The 20608-nt window shown below is 38.9% G+C and overlaps 2 protein-coding genes across 4 annotated transcripts; one reads left to right on the plus strand and one right to left on the minus strand.

Annotated features, from left to right (window-relative positions):
• Positions 791 to 15670, minus strand: LOC18593269 (E3 ubiquitin-protein ligase UPL1). Of its 3 annotated transcripts, none has more exons than XR_001928787.1 (16): positions 15320 to 15670; positions 14102 to 14197; positions 13816 to 14022; positions 5695 to 13641; positions 5308 to 5625; positions 4862 to 5063; positions 4500 to 4786; positions 4091 to 4386; positions 2813 to 3941; positions 2569 to 2715; positions 2361 to 2441; positions 2029 to 2254; positions 1804 to 1943; positions 1622 to 1728; positions 1366 to 1538; positions 791 to 1263 (listed from the first exon to the last, which is right to left on the minus strand). XR_001928787.1 is itself a non-coding variant. In XM_007020415.2 (15 exons), the coding sequence occupies exons 1-15, from the start codon at positions 15350 to 15352 to the stop codon at positions 1436 to 1438; spliced, it is 11322 nt and encodes a 3773-aa protein (XP_007020477.2). In that variant the 5' UTR covers positions 15353 to 15670; the 3' UTR covers positions 791 to 1435. The 3 variants fall into 3 exon arrangements, 1 of the variants encoding a protein (XP_007020477.2); XR_001928786.1 differs by having other exon boundaries at positions 5695 to 13644; XM_007020415.2 differs by having other exon boundaries at positions 791 to 1538; positions 5695 to 13644.
• On the plus strand, positions 18992 to 20070 carry LOC18593270 (protein IWS1 homolog). Its single transcript, XM_018124658.1, has one exon. The coding sequence runs from the start codon at positions 19093 to 19095 to the stop codon at positions 20068 to 20070; it is 978 nt and encodes a 325-aa protein (XP_017980147.1). The 5' UTR covers positions 18992 to 19092.

A 20608-nucleotide genomic window follows, 5' to 3' on the forward strand; every position in this document is an offset into this window, starting at 1 on the left:
ACTAACATTGATATATTAATGAGCAAATGGTACTAACAAAGAGACTAAAAAATTGTCTGGATTCCTTTCGTGACTACCTATGCAGTTTGACAACTTCAGCCTGAGTTGGATTACATTTCACCATCATCCGTATACTTTCCGCAGACTTCTTCTGCATGCATTTTTCCACAGACTATACGTGTCAGGTTATGGTTGATGTACACTTGTACGTGATTGAAATCTTAATTTATTTGACAATTTAGGGTTTCATTTGGGCTTTTTGGATAGTTTTCTCACAAGCTTTCCGCATGCATTTTTCAACAAACTACGTGCCAGGCTTTATGTTTTTCCTTCCTTGTTGATTCTGCTATAGAAAGTCACCAATAGTCCTATGAAGGAAGGTTTCCAACAGACAGAGAGAGAAAGTAGCTAAAGCAGAAAAAAAGTCACTTATGTCAAATTGCAGAAAAAGAAGTATCAATGGAAGGAGGGGTTTGAGACAGAATATTGCAGACAATGAACACTTCATTAGAGGCCGATTGCTTGAATCTCATGGTCCCAACAACCCTGGCAACGTCAAGGTAAAGATTGAAGAACTAAACGAGGGGCAAAGGATCAGAGAAGGGCAAAGTCCAAGCTAGAGAAAGGGTTTTTAAAGACATTGAAAATGGATTAAAAGTTCTGAAGCACTTGGTAATGGCTTCAGGTTTTTCTCCAAAACTTTGTCTCTCCCTTTACCAGGGATCTTCTTCATCAGAATTTTGGGCAATAACGCCGGCAGTGATGATTTTAAACATAGAAACAAACTGCATAAGGAAAAGAATAAATCTTCCTAGCTATTGTTTAAAAGATATGGAGCTTTCTAGCTTGACTTCTTAAGAGCATTGAAGGAAAGGGAAAAAACAAGGTGGGATGATTTAATATGAACAATCACTAGCTTATTAAGAACTAAGAAAATAGTCGAGGACATGCGCTAATCCAAAAAGACAATTAGCCATGTGAGCACTTTTCAAGAATTACAAAAAAAAACAAAACTAATATTAACAATAGAACCATCTTCGAGTGCTCCCTCTCAATCACTTGACACGGCAAAAACTATGAAAAGAATCTCATTTTTCCTCTGGGTTGGTTGTTTGAGAAGCTCGCCAGTAGTAATCAAAGGCACAAGCATCATCCCCTCCATTTCTGCTGCATTGGGCATCCGGAATCCTATTTCGACACTCTTAAGATCAGTACCTTTTCCTCCCATTATTACGTCTTCATCGGCCCAAATCCATCAGGCTTCTGCTACATAGAAACAGAGAATGAACATTCGATAAATGATCAGATTCATGGTGCATTTAGACACGGGCATATGAAGTTGAGGAAGAAGGATCTTATACTGACATGTACAATGTAGATTTGTAGATGGATTATAGGTGCTGCTGAGACAATGTCATCATTATACAACATTTGTTCAACCAAAGCCAAACCCTTCACTAGCTTCGTGGATAGCAAGCAGCAAACGTTCCTGAAGCTGTTCCTTGGAGGTATACTCAGGAAGGTCTAGTTGATTAAAGCTGGAGGAGCAAAAATAAAAGGTTAAAACAAAAAGAAAAGTACGGAAGTTGTACAGATAGATGGCGACAAGAATTATCCTCACCATGTATGTGCAGAAGGCAGCCGCTCAGGAGCTCCATATGCCTTGTGAATCTGAAACCTTTGTGGACCAGAGATGCCCTGCAATGCCTTAAAACCCTCCAATGGCACCTGCAAACACAATAAAATTGGTACGGATGCCAACCAACAAGAACCCAAGCCATTTAACACAATCAAAAAAAATACCTTTGATGTTCCAGTGACAAACTGCAGCAGTCTTGCCATGTCCTCTTTGTTAAAAGCTTTAACAACTTCCCAAAACCATTGAATAACAGGAGATGCAGCTGTGTAGCCGGTATACTCAGTGTTGGCCTTTAGATCATCCACTGCAAAATAACAATATTGCTCAGGTACTTGAAGAAACACAGGCAAGCTCAATGACAAGTAAAAAAGCATAGGCTGTAAGCTTACAATCAATTTCAGGAAGTCCACTGATTAGCAGCTCAAGCTCTTTATCGTTAAAAATTGAGATAAGCTCCCGTGGCACCAATTCAGTAAATCCCTCAAGGAAGGAATTGATCTGAGGACGGATAGCATTTGTCAAGATATGATCAGCAACAAGGTCTACATACTCGTGTTTTGTTTCTTCAGTAACTCTGATATTTCTTCCTCCAGGTTTAAGCTCATAATCAGTAACCTTTATCAAGCAAACAATCACAACAATTCAGAAGATATGGGAAAAAATAACAAGGATGAAAAGAAAAAATCTTGGAAAAAAAATTCATTGTTCAGCATTAACATACCTCAGTTTTTTCATAAAGTATGTGCTTCTCTTCATCAGCATCCATGCTAAACGTCAGGTCAGGTATGTCACTCACATCGTTCTGAAATAATTAAGACCATTAGAGAAAGAATGAGAAATTAGTCCCTTCCAATGCACATTGGCTCCAGTGCACTATGCGAGAAGTCAGTTAAAAGAACCAGGGGAAGAAATTGCATAATTAAACCAACCTCTAGCATCCACTTCAGATTCTTGTAATAATCAGGATCAACTGCCTCTATATCATGGTATGTCACCTTCACCCCAAGTATGTGCTTGTAGAAGGATCGAGTAAAATAAACATCCAAAAGTTGACCATCAAATAATGCCTTTGCCACCTGCATATATGATTCACAGATAAAAAAAAGTAAGAAAAGAATTACTGCAAGATCACAATAAACACCCAGCTCAGAACTTAACAGCCTTGTGACTTACCACGCGGCCGACAAATTTGAAGTACGATAGATGCTCAGTCTGGTAAACAGAATTGGAATTTGGCTGGAAAGTTGCATTGTTCCCCACAGTAGTAAAAAGTAATGCTCCTTTGTCAAATATAACCCTTGACAATAACTGATACCATTCTCTTGTCAGACCACCAGCATCAATACCCTCTTCACCTTGAAACTGCACGTTCAAACGACCCTTCAGATCCGGAGTAGGCCGCATTCTTAACTGATTGTAAGAGTCCTCCAAAACATATGCACGCCGCACACTTATCCGCAGTGGGCCAGCAAGGTGCTGTTCATGCTGTTGCCTTATTCTTGAACGGAAATATGCTCTTTTGTTATCAAAGTCAATCAACCTTGGAGCTTTCAGCAACATAGAAAGTGATTTTTCTAACAAGCCAGGATTCTGCCTGACAAAAGCATTCAGAAGTCTGCGATGCTTCTCAGCAAACCTTGCAAATGTCACAGAACCATCAAGCTTCTTCTGAGAATCCCCACTGCACTTGGAGGATAAGGAAGCAGAACACTCAGCAGACTCTTTTACTTCTCGGGCAGTCACATTTACATGATCTTGCTGCATGATAGAATGATTTGCATGTAGCTTTTCACACAAAACAAAGAAAGCCTCAATGAAAGGAAGGAGTCTCTGAGTCCCAGGAGGAAGTGGTGATGATGAAGATGTTCCCTGTACATGCTCCCCAACATTTACATTAGATACAGTTGGACAGAATGAGCTCTGAGCCAGCTGTACCTCAGTCATGCCAATACACTCACTTAATTCTTCCCACAATGGCTCTAATGACACATTTAATTTCCACATGGTAGCTTGCTCTTCCTGTTCACGATCACTATCCTGCGGTGTATCATCATCAACATTAGCTGAAGCGAGTGAGCTAAGCACTTGTAGCACACGCAGGATTGCAGCTCCTGCCATGGACCCTGCACTCAGACCCAGCATCTGTGTATTCCTCAGTGTAATCAGCTCATTGACAGCCGAACTACTCAAACCATGAGCTAATTCTGAAAGCTCTGAAGTAAAGAACTTGCGATGCGTCACAGCAACTGAGGCCAACTTCTTCAGCACCTCACCAGCTAACATATAAACTTTATCTGACAGCCTGAACAAGAATATTAGAAAAGGTCAGCAGTGAAAAAAAATAAAAAGATATTCCAGGGGGACCATGGGAGAAAAAGGAACAGGAAGTTAAAATCCTAAGTAGTATAAATAACTTTAAACACACTCTGAGATAAGCATCAGAATTAATACCCCTCACGACCAAGAAGACTGCATAAATTGCGCAAATCAGACTCCGGCAGCTGCAAGAATATATTATACAAATTGACATTTCTATGGCCACCAGATGCAGAGGATTCCGCATTGGTCCATTTATCCTCTTGATTAGAATCTGGTTCTGACAAAGAAGGGTCTTTATGAGCATCACCAGAAGCTTCATTTGTGAGCTGGTTATGGGAATTTGAATTATCAACTGCCAAATCGGAGAGTGACCGGCTTTCTAATTTTGATGCTGCTGTATAGACAACTACTTGAAGCACGCCCACAACCTGCATCATAGAAAACCATATTTAACAATAGGAACAAGCCAGGATATTATCACCATACCAGTAGCACTGACAGCCATAGCTAATGGGTGTTAAGATGTTTAGAAGAGTACTACCTGCTCGAGATGGGCAGTGCTGTGCAAAAACAGCGGCCGATTCAAGAGCTTAAGAAATAATATTAAAGGAACATTTCCTTCCTGAGAGTTTCCCAAGGTTTTTGACGCATCTCCATCCATAATTTTCTCCTTGCCTTTATCTTTCTTGGTTTCTGAATATTTTGGGCTCAATGGCTCAGAAAGAATTGAGGGATCAAAGTAAAACAACATATTTGCAACAGCAGAATGATTTGTAGCCAAATAAGTCAAAATCTCGAGAACGCGACGTAGTACAAGAGGTGGAAGACCTATTGCAACAAAATTAAAGGTAAGATGACGAAACAAACACAGAAAGGTGCAATTACATTAGATGAAAGCATTACCATCAAACAACTGTGACCGGCCATAAACAGCATTTGACTGGCAACCATAAAGCCTGTGGGAATTTATTGTTGACAAACCATTGCTTGAGCCTTCAGTTTCAGATTTAATCATATCAAGCAAGAGCTTTACCAAAGTTGCTCTTGTAACACTATGCGCACAAAGATTTAACAGAAGCCTCTGCAGAAGGCCTTTCCCAAGGGGCTACAAATAGACAATCAAAAAACCAGTGTGTTAGAAACATACACAAATGTTCAAAATTTTCACTGACTATTTGGACAAGCAACATTACAATGACACCATAATCTTCCATAAACTAAAACTAAATATTGCATTTGAAGCATCAGTTTAATGTTAAAGTTGTCAGTCTACAACCACTTTGACAGATTGATCAGAGCCAGCAAGCTTGATTGACCATTGAACCATGAAAAACAGTAAATCGCAATACCTGCGCTAGCCGTAGAAGGCGAATCAAAGCTTTCAAAGAATTTGCATTCAAAAGAGGCTCCCCTTCAATTTCCTTCACTTTTAAGCTATCTGAAATGGTAGAGCCTGGCCTTCGACCTAATGTAACTCCAACACCCCTGTCCATCACTGTCTGCCTATCCAATCCCAAACCATTCCTCCGATTATTTAGCCTGTGGCTACCTCCAAAAAGACTACGTGCCTGGTAATGACTCATTGCTCTGTCCCTAAGCATTTGAGCTTCAGCAAGTAATGAAGAAGGTAACGCTGATAAAACTGCTTCTGAAGAAGTCAAAAGCACCTGGAACAAAGGCCAAAAAGAGTTATTATAGTTCAGTTAACAAGGAGGAGAAAAGTAAACTTTGCGAACCTCTTCACGCAGATCAGTAGGGAAGGTGGCAATGATCGAAGCGTTATCCATGTCCACAGGTTGACCCTCAGCTTGCTGAGCAACTCTCTGCGCTCTTTGCTGTGCTAACACTTCTGCTTGAATGTCCGCCGGAAGAGCAGCTAAAAACTCAGGATCAATGTCATCTGCTGAAGGCGGCACATAAGTTGGAGGTTGAACAGATTGAGCTTGTTGGGAAGCCAAAACTTCTGCCCGTAGATCTTCAGGTAGTGCCTCCAAGAAGGTAGGATCAATGGCATTAGCACCAGTAGCCTCATTGTTAACACTAGTTTGGTCAGCCTGATTAGCATCCTGAGCATGTAGTATGTTTTGCACAGAAGCTGGCTCCTCTGCACCAATTTCAGGAGGAACAGATTGCTCAGTTTGGTTCCCTTCAGCATCAGTTGCATTCATGTCAACATCAATACTTTCATGAAATGAAGACCCATTAGAATCACCAGTATTAGGCATCTCCAAACCAGAATCTGCCACACCATTATTACCTGCCTGACCATCTGCTCCTGACAACGCATCAGCACCCACGGCCTGTATGGAGAGGTTTCCAGGCACACCAGAATCCCCTTCGGGCAAGTTAACCATTTCAGGATTGGGCTCCACTTGATCAGCAGCATTGCCATTCCCTTCCCCAATTTCCATGTTCTCATGCTCATTTGGTGCATTGTTCAATGAAAGTGGCTGAGTTAATAGCTGTTCATTTGCCTGCATAGATTCAGCCATATCACCAATGACAGACTGAGGATTTAGCTGCTCATGGTATGAACCACTTTCAACCGTTGGATTAAGTTCATGTGAAATTTCATTGCCATTTTCTTGCTGTTGATCTTCACTATGCTGACTACTGGCATTATCTCCCTCTAACACAACCTTGCCATCATTTGATGCTGGCGCATCAGATGGTTGCATCTCCTGGATTCCAGAATTTTGTGACTGCCTTTCGGCCAGGTTGTTGGCTGGAGCTGTGCTGCGCAAATGAGATACAAACTGTTCCTCTACTGCCTGCGCAATTGCTGCAGCTTGAGCACTTGCTTGCGGCTGACCATCATCAGTCCACCGTCCATCACCAAGCCCCCTTCGCCCTGGCAGATGCAATGAGTCCATGCCTACAGAATAATCAGTCAAAGGTGGGGGTGCTGCACTACCCAATCGATCACCAAACAGACTACTTGGTGCATGATCATATGGCAGAACAGGAGCATCAAACATGTAGAAATGAGTAACATCAAAACTTCCAGATGAGAGAGCTTCCAAATCCCTGGATGTATTCCCACCTGATGACCACATTGAGCTTAAGTCCCCTGACTGAGATGGTCTTAATAGAAGAGGATGTTGAAAGCCATTTACTTCTGTAACAGAACGCTCAAAGGAAGTCCTACCATTAGATCGTCTGCGTTCAAAACCTACTGGCCTCCGAAGACCAAAGAGATCATCCACATTCACGCCTTCAAAAGGTTCAGCAGCAACATCAATCAAACCACTTGCACCTCCAGGTTGACCAAGTACCTGCAAATGATCTAACCCATCAAGGGCCTCCCTCCACCTTACCTCTATAACGCGATGCTCATGAAAGTCATCATCTTCTTCATCAATCATGTCATCATTATAGTCATCTCCCAAACCAGTATCATCATGGTCCTCCACATCAGTATCAGCTAGAGACATCATTCCGGCACCATCTTCTGCTATATCCTCATCCTCATCCTCCCCCTCATCATCATCCTCATCATCCTCCCCATCATCTGCCATGTCATCATCCTCATCACCCATATCATCATCTGCCCTATTCTCCACCCCGAATGTCATCTCAATTTGGTCAGTATTGTGTAACACACCACCTTCTTCCATTTCTTCACGCATGAAATCCATCCCAGGTTCCATGGGTCTGTTGCTAGCTCCTGTCTCCTCTACTTCAACTCTCATATCTTGCTCAACAGAATCATTAGGGTTTGCATTGTGATTGCCTTCACTTTGTGAAGTTCCTTGATGTTGCTGTTGTTCAGTCTCCTCTGCATCTACAACTACTTGTTGACCACCCCCATTCTGATTGTTCTCTGTGGCCTCAGCAGCAGATACTGTGACCTGATCAGCATGTCTTCCATTTGAAGACGATGGCTTCTTCTTGTTAGACCCTTCAGACTTGAAAACCTGCTCATTTGCATTAGCAGCCCTAGTAAGGCTTTCCAAAGCCTTGAGCATCAGATTTACAGTTTTGGGTGCATCAGGATGATCCAAATCAATCACTTCAAGAATGTTAGTTAGACATTGAACCACTCCTCCCTCAATCATGCTTTTTGCTATATCTGGGGAGCAGCCTGCACCAGGTAAGTTGCTTGATGATGAGTTCTTTGACAAAATTGAATATGCCAAATCAGCAAAAGCAAAAACCCTTTTATCAGGCACCAAGGTGCTTTTCATGGAGTTGCTCTCCAAATTTGAGAAAGAAGATAAGGCTTTCACAAGTTCATTAATCACCCTTTTACGACCTTCACTGGAACGACCACATAGAACCACCAGAAACCATGAAGCTTTTTCAGACAACTTGTCCCTCCATTCATCAGGCCCTGCAGATTTATCAACAGATAGTGGAAGCAACCTATGTAGAATATGATGAAGAATGCCAGGGCTTCCAGATGCATCCAATTGATTAGAACCACGAAGTTGACCCATTTCTGAATCCCTTTTCAATATGACCCCTACTGCATGTACATACATTAAAAGAATATCACTCAATAACTTAAGAACAAAAGTCACCTTGGCAAGTCCTGCAGATCTTTCAGTTTCAGACTCCATTTTTTTTGTTTCATCAACCTTTGATTTCCCCTTCACCTTGCTTGCAGGTTCATCAATCTCCATCGAACTTAAGTCAGTGGCACTATCTTCCTGGCCTTTAGCAGAAGGATATTTCAAAACTATTTCAAGAAGCTGATCAATCACTTGAGCAAGATTGGCTGGAACCCTTTTGTGGCCTTTGGAACATCTACCTGTTCCATCATTCACCTTATTCTCAGGAATTCGCACAGATTCATTTGAGGATAATCCAAGTTCAGCACCAGAAGCTTTTGTTTTGTCCTTATCTCTCTCCTTTTCCTTCAATAGAACTACAAAAGGCCTCCCCCCTGATGACTCCAACTGACAAACCGCAGCTGCAGCTTTCATAAAAACCACAGGATCTCTGCAGATAACAGGTGCCATTGATGTTAAAAATGTTCGAGGTGAAACACGGCCAGCATGCCGGTTTCCACTCAAAGTCTGTCTAATCTCCAATTCCATAGCAGTTTGCAAAGTCTGAGGATCTTCAAGGAGATGTCTGATAATGGACGATGCAACAGTATCATAACCAGGGAAAAAACAAGTTCTTGGAAGACTAAATAGAGCAGCTAAGCCTCCATTCTCAAGAAACTGCAAAGCTAGAGCATGTGTTTTTGTCAAGCGAGCACATAACTGCAGAACAGCCTGCATGACCATTGATGGAACATGCTGTCTGATTAGGTCACAAGCAACAAGCAGCAACTTGTGACTCTCTTCTATAGTCAAGTAACCAGTAGATTCACCCAATATTTTCTCAAATGGAGTGATAGGTTCTTTCTCATTAGCATCCGAAGCTAATTTTTTCTCTGTCATTGATTCTGGACCTGACAAAGAAGCATGCTCCCCAGATGAGTCAGGCTGAGATACTGTCTGAGTACCCTCCGCCGTGTCAGGAAATATTCTCGGACGAGACTGCAACATGTTATCCAAGATCAACAGTAAAGCACTGATACATTTTGGTGCCATAATTTCATTCCCCAACTCATTTTTAGCCTTGAAGTCCATCAGGATATCAATAGCAGCAGGTACTATACCATTCTGTGCAGCAATTTCTCGTGTATTTCCATCTTCGGATAGAAGCAGTGCTACAATATGAGATATCATACACAATGCACTTGAATCTTTTGAAAAATCCAGTGGACAGAGCTTCAGCTGTTGAATAAGAAAAGATAGCACTTTTGGACGATCTTCTCCTTTGTTACGATTGCAAAGAGTTACAAGCAAGTCCGTCAATGAAAATGCCATATTATCACTACTCTGGAACAACTTCACAGATGCACTGAGGATATCATCAATTGGAGGTTCTGCAGGCCGCCCTTCTTCTGTAATGACATCCATTGGCTTGTCAACACTGTCAACTTTGGATGTCTCTGATGAATTTCCAAGTGATAGAGCAAGTGCCCGAGCCAATTCATCATCCTCTTGCACAGGATCCTCAGCATGACTAACCAGCCACTCCATGGCCATTTCAACACTATTTGTTTCAACTCGTCTCAGTGCTTCCTCAGCCCTAGCCCTTGAAAAACCCATCTCAACAATGGTGGCAATGGTACCTTCATCAGGCGGTGGGGGCATGAAACGCTGGTTTGTACTTCCTGAGATGCCGCTGCGATTTCGTCTCACATCTCCAACACCTGAGTATACATGCATGATAATCGAAACAACAGAAGCCACAAAACCAGGACTACAATTAGGAAACATAGGATGGTTCCAGATAGGTAGAATAACATCCAGCACCTGACACTGCAGCATACGCACAAAGGTTTCTGGGTCCCTAGGAACGGGGAAGAGCCCAATTGACAAACCTGCAGCAACTGGCTGAACAAGCAGCTGAGTTTGGGATCCAGAATTCCCAAACAGAAGTAAAGTAGAATTAACAAAATACTCAAGCACACGGCAGTAGCATTGTAACGTATCAAGCAGCCATGTACCGTGTGAGAATTTATTTGCTTCACCTGCCTTCTCATGTTCAATACCTGGTGTAGGAATAGAGTATGGTAGTGTCCACAATAACTGACTAGTAGCTTCAAAGGTGGTAAGTAGCTCCTTAAATGTTCCATGGACATAAAAATTATTAACCATTGCTGTATAACATGTACGCCGCCTGCTGTCAAATGTCAGTGCTCCCATGTCATCAACAACTTTTCCAAGGTAGCGACACTTGACTGAAAGGGATGTATCAAGACCCGAAGATGAAGAATACCCAGAGAAACTCAGGGCCTCAAGAAATATTTTAGCCAGGGCCATACCAAGGGTCTTTGAAGCCGAACTTAATGATCCTGCATCTGCTCTACGACGGTTTGGTGAGGTAAACCCCTTCACAAGAGCTGTGAAAAAAGACCGTAATGTGAAAGCAAGCTTGTTAAGAATTTCTATCACAAGAAGGCCAGGACTTTTTGTTTTCAAATCCTGGAGAGATGACATCTCTGGTAGATTGTGAGAAACTTCAGAATCAATATTTAAAGCCTCCAGGTGTCGACCACTCCTTCCACCCCTTAAACGGGACAATCCATGTCGACTACGACGGTGCAAACTTTCACCAGAACGGACAACAGAAAGAAACTCTCGTTCTGCACCCCACAAAGACTGAGGACCATTCCTAACAGAAACAGGGTTCATGTATCTCACAGCTGGGATACTGGCATCATCATCACTTTCTCTTCCAGCAGCAGCATTTGATGGAGCTGCATCTGGACTCTCACTTTCTTGATCAGCATTCCGCTTCTCATCAGCCATGGAATCATTAGACAAAGAAATTTGCCATATTATTTCCCTGTATGCCCTCCCAAGATCTTTCAATACATCAGCATCTGCAGTGCTCAACTCAGAGACAACACTGGTAGTGCCCTTCAGAAGAAAGTTGGAAAGGGACAATATACCTTCAAGACTAGAAAGAGATCTCAAAACCTTAGTCTGGTTTCCGGGTTCAACCATGGCTAGCTGAGTTCCTCCAATAGAAACTAAAAGTTCATTTGTTGACTTCAGATGTTCTCTCAGGAATGAACAAACTGCCCGAGCCAGCGAAGCAGAATGCTGAAGTGAAAAGTTCTTGAAGGCAACAGAAATGCTCTGTCCAACTGATGCTGAAAGAGGCATTAAAGGCAAGGTAAACAACTGTAGGCAAGCATCAATACCCTTCTTTTCAACAAACATCCGGCACGTGTCAGCATTCTGAAGAATGGTTTCGAGTAAACGGCCCACATTGCTTATACAATCAGGAAGAAACAATTCAATATTCATCAAAGAAGCATCAGAAGATGACTCAGCCATTTGCTCTGAGCTCTCAATCCTTGAAGATTCCCTGTCATCTTGCTGACTCAAATTCCTCTCTTCAGCATCAGTTTCCATGGGAACAGGGGCAGAAGATTCAGCAGCAAAATTTGAAGTGTCAACACCAGATCCAATTCTCAATATGACATTCAAGATCTCAATCACCATATCCACTCCAGGCACACGCAATGAAGAAGCATGGCGCATAAGTTCATCCAAGCCACTTGACAAGGAACCAGGAGTATCTCCAGTAAGACAACGCAAATATGTTCTAGAAGTAAATATCTTGACAAAGCACCTCAAAGCATTGCGGTCTTTCACAGCCTGAAGACCATTAGTATTAAGACACAAGGCATCCAAACATTGAGGTATGCATGTTATGGCTTCTGCAGAGCAGAGAACACCATCCATTAGAGCATCTAGGAAGGCAGATGGAAGACCAGCTGCCTCTAAAACAGAAAAGCATGTAGGATCCTTGTGAATTAGATCACTCATGACAGTTGCTGCAAGTGCAAATACTCCCCCACCAAAATCTTTTGCTCGTCTAAATATGATACACAAGCATTGTGGCAACAAACTCTCCTCAGATCCATAAACACGAGCAGTGTTTCCAGGGGCATATGTTCCAAGAGATATAGCACGTAATAAAGCTTTCATGAGTAGCCGCCGATGATAGGAAACTAATGCTTCAGAATATAGAGGCTGCATGTTGTCAAGCTCAGTCGAAGCACCTGCAACTACTTGTGAACTCCTCCCACTACAATCAGGATCTTCAACTTGTTGCTTTGGACTGCTTTCCACATAAGAAACTTCAAGTTTCAAGCGAGAGATTGTATCATCTAAACCACCCAAGTCTCTGAACAATGCAGCCGCAGGATTACTATAATCCATGAAGGCCTCCAGAATATTGACAGCTGTACTGACCAAATGCAGATGCTGAGGATCAGTATCTTTAAGCAGAGGTAGAAGAGTGGGGATAAACCCTGCTTCACGCATGGCCGAGCAACCTGATGATGATGAAACCAAAACAGTGACAAGAGATAGCAGAGCCTCAGCAAACACAACAGACCACTTTGATGTATTGCTCACAACAGAATCAATGGCTTTCTGCATGAGGCTGGATAGGATACCTCGGTGTCCGCCAGATGTGACAGCAGTCAATACAGTAGGTTGGCGGGACCGGTCTTGACAAAGAGCAACCAAAGAAAGCAGACATAAAATTCGAATCTTCTCGGGAACTGCATCTTCATAGCTCAGTAAAGTAACTAACTCGTTAACAAACTCAGGCTCATTATTGAAGAAAGAAACTAGGTCATCAGCATCACTGCTTGCTTGAACAAGAACAATGAAGGCATACAAACGAATGCGTGTATACTGCTGCCGAGATGTAAAGGAGCCAAAAGCCCTAGCAAATCGCAATCTTGACAATAAAGAAAACCTTAAATTTGTTGGTACCTTATACTCGCCAACTAATTTATTCAAGAGTTCTAAATCAGTCTCTGGATGAGTGTTGATGTTAGGTAAATGAATAATTTGTAAACCTTGGGTTGAATGTTCTGAGGCAGAGAACTCATTTGATGCATAAAACTCAAAATGGAGAGTACACCCTAGATCATAAGCAACTGTATCACACCCATTCTGTATAGAACATGCAATCAATCCTAGACCCTCTTCTTTTCCCCCCCAACCTTGAGCAAGAGCAAATAACTTGGAATTCAAAGATGCATCTCTGATAGAGTACTTTCCAATTGTTTTCTTCAAGAACGCAGCTAAAGTTTGCAAGCAAGCCTCAACGACATCAGCATCAGTAGATGCAAGCAAGGATGAAAGATGCTGCTGCAAAAAAGTGAAAATGATTGGTATATTAACATGTGACTAATCCCTCACTTGGAAAGAAATGCTAAAAGATACCAGGACTGTAAAACATACAGTTTCGCTAATATATTTTATAAAACAAAAAATCAAGTGCACACTACATAATGCAAGATTCCAAGACCAAAAAAATACCTCATAAGAGCTATAAAAATGCTTATTTGTGCAGTTTTCCAAGACTATTCTTATAACACGAAGAATTTGAAGAACTGCTTCCCTTGGGAAAGGTGGGTCAGATCCCAAAAAATTATCCTCAACCTGCAAATCTTTTCTTGATTTTATATGCTTCTCAAAAAATGTATCAAAATGGTTAAAAAGCTCAACCCAATGATGAAAATCTCCCTGCAACAATAACAACAAAGCGTAAATAACTGCATTACAGAAACTACAACAATTTATAAGATAAAGGTTATAGAGGCACCTTATCAAACTCCCAAATAAAATCTTTTAGGGGTTCCTCTATATTCTCAAGCGGCACAGAAGTGACACTATTGATGAAGGATCTGATTTTGGGAGGCTGACGCAAATCAAAAAGAACAACAGTTACTTTAGGTATAGGCATCAATAAATTCCAGGATATTCATATCTTACTAACATAAACAGATGACAAAATAAGTAAATCAAAAGTGACTGCGAAAAGAGAAATAGACACAAAGTAATTAGAAAAATACACCAATGCCAATAACTCAACAGCCTGAAAAGTTTTTTAACTGCGTTCTTCAAGGAAAAGACATAAGCATACCTCAAAAGGAATAAATTTTGTTTCCATAGCTCTCTAAAAATATAACCTCAATCCTCCGCATAAAACCATTGCCAATAAAAATAGATTACTCATCTTTCAACAATCAATCCTCTTAGCAAAGTAGCTATACTTTTATACTATCAAAATGTGAATTAAAAACTGTTATGAGATCACTCTATATTCTATCCAATCGGCTAGCCCCACCATAGCCTCCTGTTTGACCATGAAACTAGGACTTACATGTATCTCCTTGCTTTTTGCAAACATCAGACAGGATTACACCAACAACAAATGCAAGAAAACTTATTTTATTCAAATTACTCAAATGACACTATGATAGACCATGTTGCCAATAAAAGGTCAAAAAGAGAAAGCTCAATTTTATTTCAAATTTAGTTATTTATTTGATACCATATAATTCTATTTGCGTTTTTCAAACTGGAAATTTGCATCAAAGCCCAAACAATATTTAAAGGCCCTTTCATTCAAATTTCAAAGTAAGTATTTAAGTTCATGTCACTTCCTATCATTTCCGGGGCAATCAATCAAATAGAGCATTACTTATTTATGCCTAATTTACAAGGTATCATCCGAAATTAGAAAATGCTTCCAGTAATTTCAATATATATATGAACTATTTCACTATCTCAACTAGACTATTATATCAAAAAGAGATAGAGATAAATAAAAAATCAAAACTTTTCCACTACTAACGAACTCCAACCAATCCAAAACTAATCTTTAATCCTGATCAATAATAGAAATAAAAAAAATCAAACTTTAAAGCATTTTAAAAGCTTAAATAACACCCAAAACATCAAGAAAACAAACAAATTAATAAAGAACACTAAAAATACAATAAAAATGAATTGAAAAATGAATTAACCTCTTACTCACCACTTCTAAATACCTCCTCCGTTTAAGCTTCATATTGAGCAAATACAGAACATCTCAGGAAGGTTACGATTTTCAAGAATCGATCAATTCTCAAGGCAATCGAGAATTGATCGAAGACTTCAAAAGAAATGTAGAAATTGAATTAAAAAAAGTTAGGGCTTTTTCCTCTGAATTAACACTGTTAAAACTATCAAGAATCAAAGGAGGATCCTGAAATTGGGAGGAAAAAGTGGGATTGCTAATTAGAAGGGAATATGGGGACAAAGGTGGGACTTTGCGATCGGAAATTAGGGTTTTGATGAGATCAAAGAAAGAAAGGAAGAGAGATAGAGAGAGAGAAAAAGAAGAGGAAGAGAAAAGAGAGAGAAGTGGAGAAGAATTGTAATAACTGGAGAAGCTATTAGAAGGAGTGTCTTGTAAATATTTATAATGGAACAGAAAAATAATAATACTATGAAAAAAAAATAAGAGAGATTGCTAGAACAAAATAAATTAAAAAGGAAAAAATAAAAATAAATTCTTTTTAAATTTTTATGTAGGTTTTTTCTCCAAAAATATTAAATTTAAATAATTTTTTCATGTTGTATTTTGTTGAATTTCATAAAAATATTTATTTCAAGAAAATAGACATATTTTTATTGCTAAAGCAAAATAAATTTTTTAAAAAATGATTTTTTTTATTTTTTTTGTTTTTTTTTTCAAAAATATGAACTTCAAATTATTAGATTTATCTAATAAAATTTTTACATTTCATTTTATTGAATGTCATAAATATTTTTATTTCAAGAAAAAATAATTTTTTATTGCAAGAACAAAAAAAAACATTTTTAAAGAAAGGAAATTGTTTTTTATTTTATTCAATTTTTCAAAAATATGATCTTCAAACTCTTCAAACTATTAGATTTATTTAATAATTTATTTTTTATATTTTTTTGTTGAATGTCATTCCTATTTTCATTGCTAAAAAATAATTTTTTAAATAAGGATTTTTTTTTTTTTTGTTATTTTTTCAAAAATATGAACTTTAAGTTATTATATTTATTTAAAAAAATTTATAAATTAATTGAATGTCATAAAAATATTTATATCCCAAAAAAAATAAATTTTTATAATAATAAAATACTCTTTAAGGACATGAAAGCTACTCTCTCTCTCTCTCTCTCTCTCTCTCTCTTTGGCTTTCTTTGAGAATGGTAGTTGCATGTGTCTGTATTAATTCTTTTAACTTATATAGAACTTGTGAGTGGTTATCATTTTTCCTTTTTTTTGGTACTTAAAACAACTTAATTAAATGCTAGTTCTATATAAGTCAAATTATTATTTCTCATAGCTAAATTTAATTTTAATTAATAGTGCAAGTAAATGTGACCATAGTCCTAATTATCAATTTTATTAAAAAATAATAATGTAATTATAATTATGACAATTGTAATTGATATATATAAGTTTTGTTGAAATTTATAAGAAATTGGATTTTTGAAATATTTATTTATTTATTTATTTAAGAATGGACTAATTGGAAATTTTGATGAATTATAAATAAAAAATAAAAAAAAAGTCATGCTTTTTTCAAAATTAAAGTGAAATGTACTTTTGTGGGAAACTTAGTAGGGAAGTTAAAAGTTGTGGAAAGCTTGACTCTTGACTCTTGCCCCCCTCCCAACTTTATTCCTTTAAATAATTAAAAACCCAATTCTTATTTTTTAAAAAAATGAATTTCAAATTTTTATATAAAAATTAATTTAAATGAATATAAAATACCAAAAAGTAAACAAAATATAAATAAAAGGGCATTTTTTATTATTTTATAATTGTTTGCATGAAAAGGATTGGCTTTTCTTTTTGCTATACATTAAAAATTGATTAAAAAAAGTCAAGGAAAGGTGTCAAAGAGACAAAAGGGCTAATAGTACCATAGCTTAAGCAGCATTTTAGGCAAATTATAATAGAAAAATGGAACTTTGGGTTATAAATTTTGCCATGAAATAACAAAAATGGAACTTTGGGTTATAAATTAAGCTATGAAATAACATAAAAATTTTAGTTTTTAATATATTATCTCTTTCATTACATATTATATTATATGAAATTATTTCACAAAATCAATCCTAATTGAATCAATAGGAAAAAAGATGGAGTTTGGGGCTCACAAGGAATGAGACAACAAAATGAAAGTTCTTAGTTTCTTTCATGGAAATTGCTGGTTTAGATATATCCCATCTAGCCCCATTGATAAAATATTGGAACAACTGTTCCTCTGGGGAAGCAGATTCCTTGAAAATTAATTAAAGAAAAGGGGGGGCAGCAATTAAAGCAAAGATTATTCCTTTCTTCAGGTCCAATTCATACTTGGGAACTTGATCCAATTTCTGACATGCATGCATTAGAATTGAGCTGTTTGAGGCTCAGATACTTCTAAAGAAGAACTGGGTGTGGTTGGACTTTGCCTGACTAGCCCAACTCACAAAAAGTCTAGCCTCAGCCCCATTGCTTTGTGGTGCTACCATGAGTGCAAAATGGGTGGTTGGATTGCTGGTTGTTTTACACTTTTACAGGTCATGGACTGGCCTGCATGTAAAACAATGTGCAAGGTTCCAACCCATTTGGACATTTCTGTTGTTTTTGTCAGGAAACAGCTTGGTTTAAGGGATGCATAAGTTGGAAGTCTAACCCCAGCCCCATTCCTTTGAGCTGCCACCATGAGCACTGCCTTTTTGGTAGGGAACACTGCAATCTGCTCTCACAATGAAAGACAGACTGCATGTTGTTGTACCAATGCTGATGTGAAAACAACAAGTTTCAACATTATGACATTCTAATTAATTCCTTTATTTATATGATAAAATAAATTACTAACATTGTTTAAAATTATAACTCAACATGATGCATAATAGTATCATTTGTGAAATTAAGCTTGTATATCAGAAATTAATTTAAAATTAAAAAAATAATGGATGAAACTTTTAATATATTAATTAACAAAATAAATCAATAATTAGCAACATAACTTTAATAAAAAAGAAAAAATAATAATAATACAAAAACTTTAATCAATTAAGAATAATTAATATTTTTTTGATGTGATACTAATGCATATAAAAAAACTCATAAAAATTAATTAATAATAATACTTTTTAATTTTTTTTTTAAATTTCCCACCATTTCTGCATCTTGACTCTTTTATCTTTCTGACTCTGTTTCTGCCCACTCTCCTTTCCATGGCTGCTCTTGTCATTACAGTTCTCTTCCTTCTCCAACATCCAAGCAGGAAGCAGCTCTTTCCCTTTCCTCATCCCACGGCAGAGGCAGAGCGAACCCAAGCAACCACCATGATCCTCACAGCCTCTGCTCCAAGTAGCAGAGCAGGGCAAGGCAGAGTCAGAACGCCACACTGTTTGAGGTTGACAAGGGGCCATGGGAGCTATGAAAGAGCACTCTTTCCACACTACCCACAACTCAAACTATGAAGAAAAAAACTGGGTCGTTTTAAGTGATTACTATTTCTTTATTAACTTGAATTAATTCCTTTTTTTTTACCTTGCTTGAACCAAAAGCATGAAGGTGTTAGAGTTTGACATGTTTTGAAGTCTGGGATGAGTTTTGTCTCTAATTTGAAAATTGAAACTTTCTAAATTTTATTTGAAAATTAAAACTTCCTAAATGTTAGGAACTCTTATTACATAAGGATTGTTCAGATACCTATAAATACTTGTTCGTGCAAGAACCTGAAAGCAGTGTGACATTGCAAAGTTAAAGAAAGAATCTTACAGTTTATGATCAGTGTGATGGGCGACAACCGTTTTTCCCGGAAGGATTGCGTCATGAAAAAGCAGAGCGTTGTCGAAGGAAAGAAGAGGGAGAGAGGCAAGGATGATCCAGAAATCAATGCCATGTTCGATGCTGTCAAGAGGAGGAGGAAGGTCGAGAAAAGTTCTAAAGAAATCAGCCTGTTTGTCGAGAAAGTACTGGCTGAGCTCACGATCGTGGCTGAAGACGATGCACAACTCAACAGAGAAGGCCAACCTGCCATCAGCAAGCTCAAGAAGTTGCCATTTCTCACCGACGTTTTTTCCAAGAAAAGCTTTCAGCTTCAGTTCTTGGATCATGGGATTCTTACTCTCTTGAAGAACTGGCTAGAGCCCCTTCCTGACGGCAGCCTGCCCAATGCCAATATCCGTGGAGCAGTTCTGAACATCCTGGCAGATTTTCCGATCGATTTAGAGCAACATTACCGACGAGAGCAGTTCAAGAGGAGCGGTCTTGGAAGGGCGATTATGTTCCTATCGAAATATGAGGAGGAAACAGTTTCCAACAGAAGGGTCGCTAAGGATTTGATCGACAGATGGAGCCGAAGCATCTTCAACAAGAGTACAAGGTTCTCTGACCTGAGAAACGATGATGATATTCATGTTCCTGTGATGAAAAAGCCTGTGAGCATACCTGCAATGGTTGAAGTAAAGGCTTGTGATTTGGACGTCAGCGTTGCCAAGGAGCAGAAGCTAAGTTCTAGACCATCTTCTTTGAGGCAACATGTTACAAGGCCCGAACCAGCTTCACTTGTTTATACAGTACGTCCCCAATCTAAGTACAACCCAGAGATAGCCAGAACTTCTGCTAGACAACAACGAGTACAAGGAGACTCTCGCCAGAGGATAGAGCAGAGGTTGAAGCAGTTGAAATCATCCAGAAAGAAGCCGCTGCAAGCTGCAAAGCTTAGTGCTGAGGGTCGTCGTATGCTCCTAAGTGTGTGATGTGAAACAAGTTTATATGTGTTCTATTAGACCTTCTTGACAGTTTTAGCTGTCAAAGAAATTTTCTGTAAATTTTATGTTTTTATCAATGAAGTTAAGAGTTACATAAACAGCTTGCTGTAAATCATACCAAGTGACATGATGATAACTCGATGAGTCTTCCCTTCCCCTACAGTTGAATAAAATGCCCTGCAATCCTTATCTGGAAACAGATTGGTTTAAAGGATGCGTAAGTTAAAGTCTAACCCCAGACCGATTGATTTCAGGTGCTATAGTGCAAAATGGGTGCTTGGGTCACTGGTTATTTCATACTTTTGCAGGTCATGGACTGGCCTGGATGTCAAACAATGTGTAATATTCCAACCCATTTGGCCATTTCTGTTGTTTTTTATAAGGGGACAGATTTGGTTAAGGGATGCATAAGTTGAAGTCTAAGCCCAGCCCCATTGCTTTGAGCTGCCACCATGAGTGCAAAATGGGTGGTTGGATTGCCGGTTATTTCATACTTTTACAGGTCATGGACTGACCTGCATGTCAA

Source organism: Theobroma cacao, chromosome 7 (assembly GCF_000208745.1).
Source record: "Theobroma cacao cultivar B97-61/B2 chromosome 7, Criollo_cocoa_genome_V2, whole genome shotgun sequence".
In the NCBI taxonomy this organism is placed as follows: Eukaryota; Viridiplantae; Streptophyta; class Magnoliopsida; order Malvales; family Malvaceae; genus Theobroma; species Theobroma cacao.

Excerpts from the sequence above, each read along its gene's own strand:
- LOC18593269 (XM_007020415.2), bottom strand. The coding sequence starts at position 15,352 with ATGAAGCTTAAACGGAGGAGGTATTTAGAAGTG. Across the intron at positions 13,645-13,815 it reads ATTTTTATAGCTCTTATGAG|CAGCATCTTTCATCCTTGCT; the intron begins GTATTTTTTTGG and ends ACTTTTTTGCAG. Across the intron at positions 5,064-5,307 it reads GCCTTCTACGGCTAGCGCAG|CCCCTTGGGAAAGGCCTTCT; the intron begins GTATTGCGATTT and ends GTCTATTTGTAG.
- LOC18593270 (XM_018124658.1), top strand. The coding sequence starts at position 19,093 with ATGATCAGTGTGATGGGCGACAACCGTTTTTCCCGGAAGGATTGCGTC.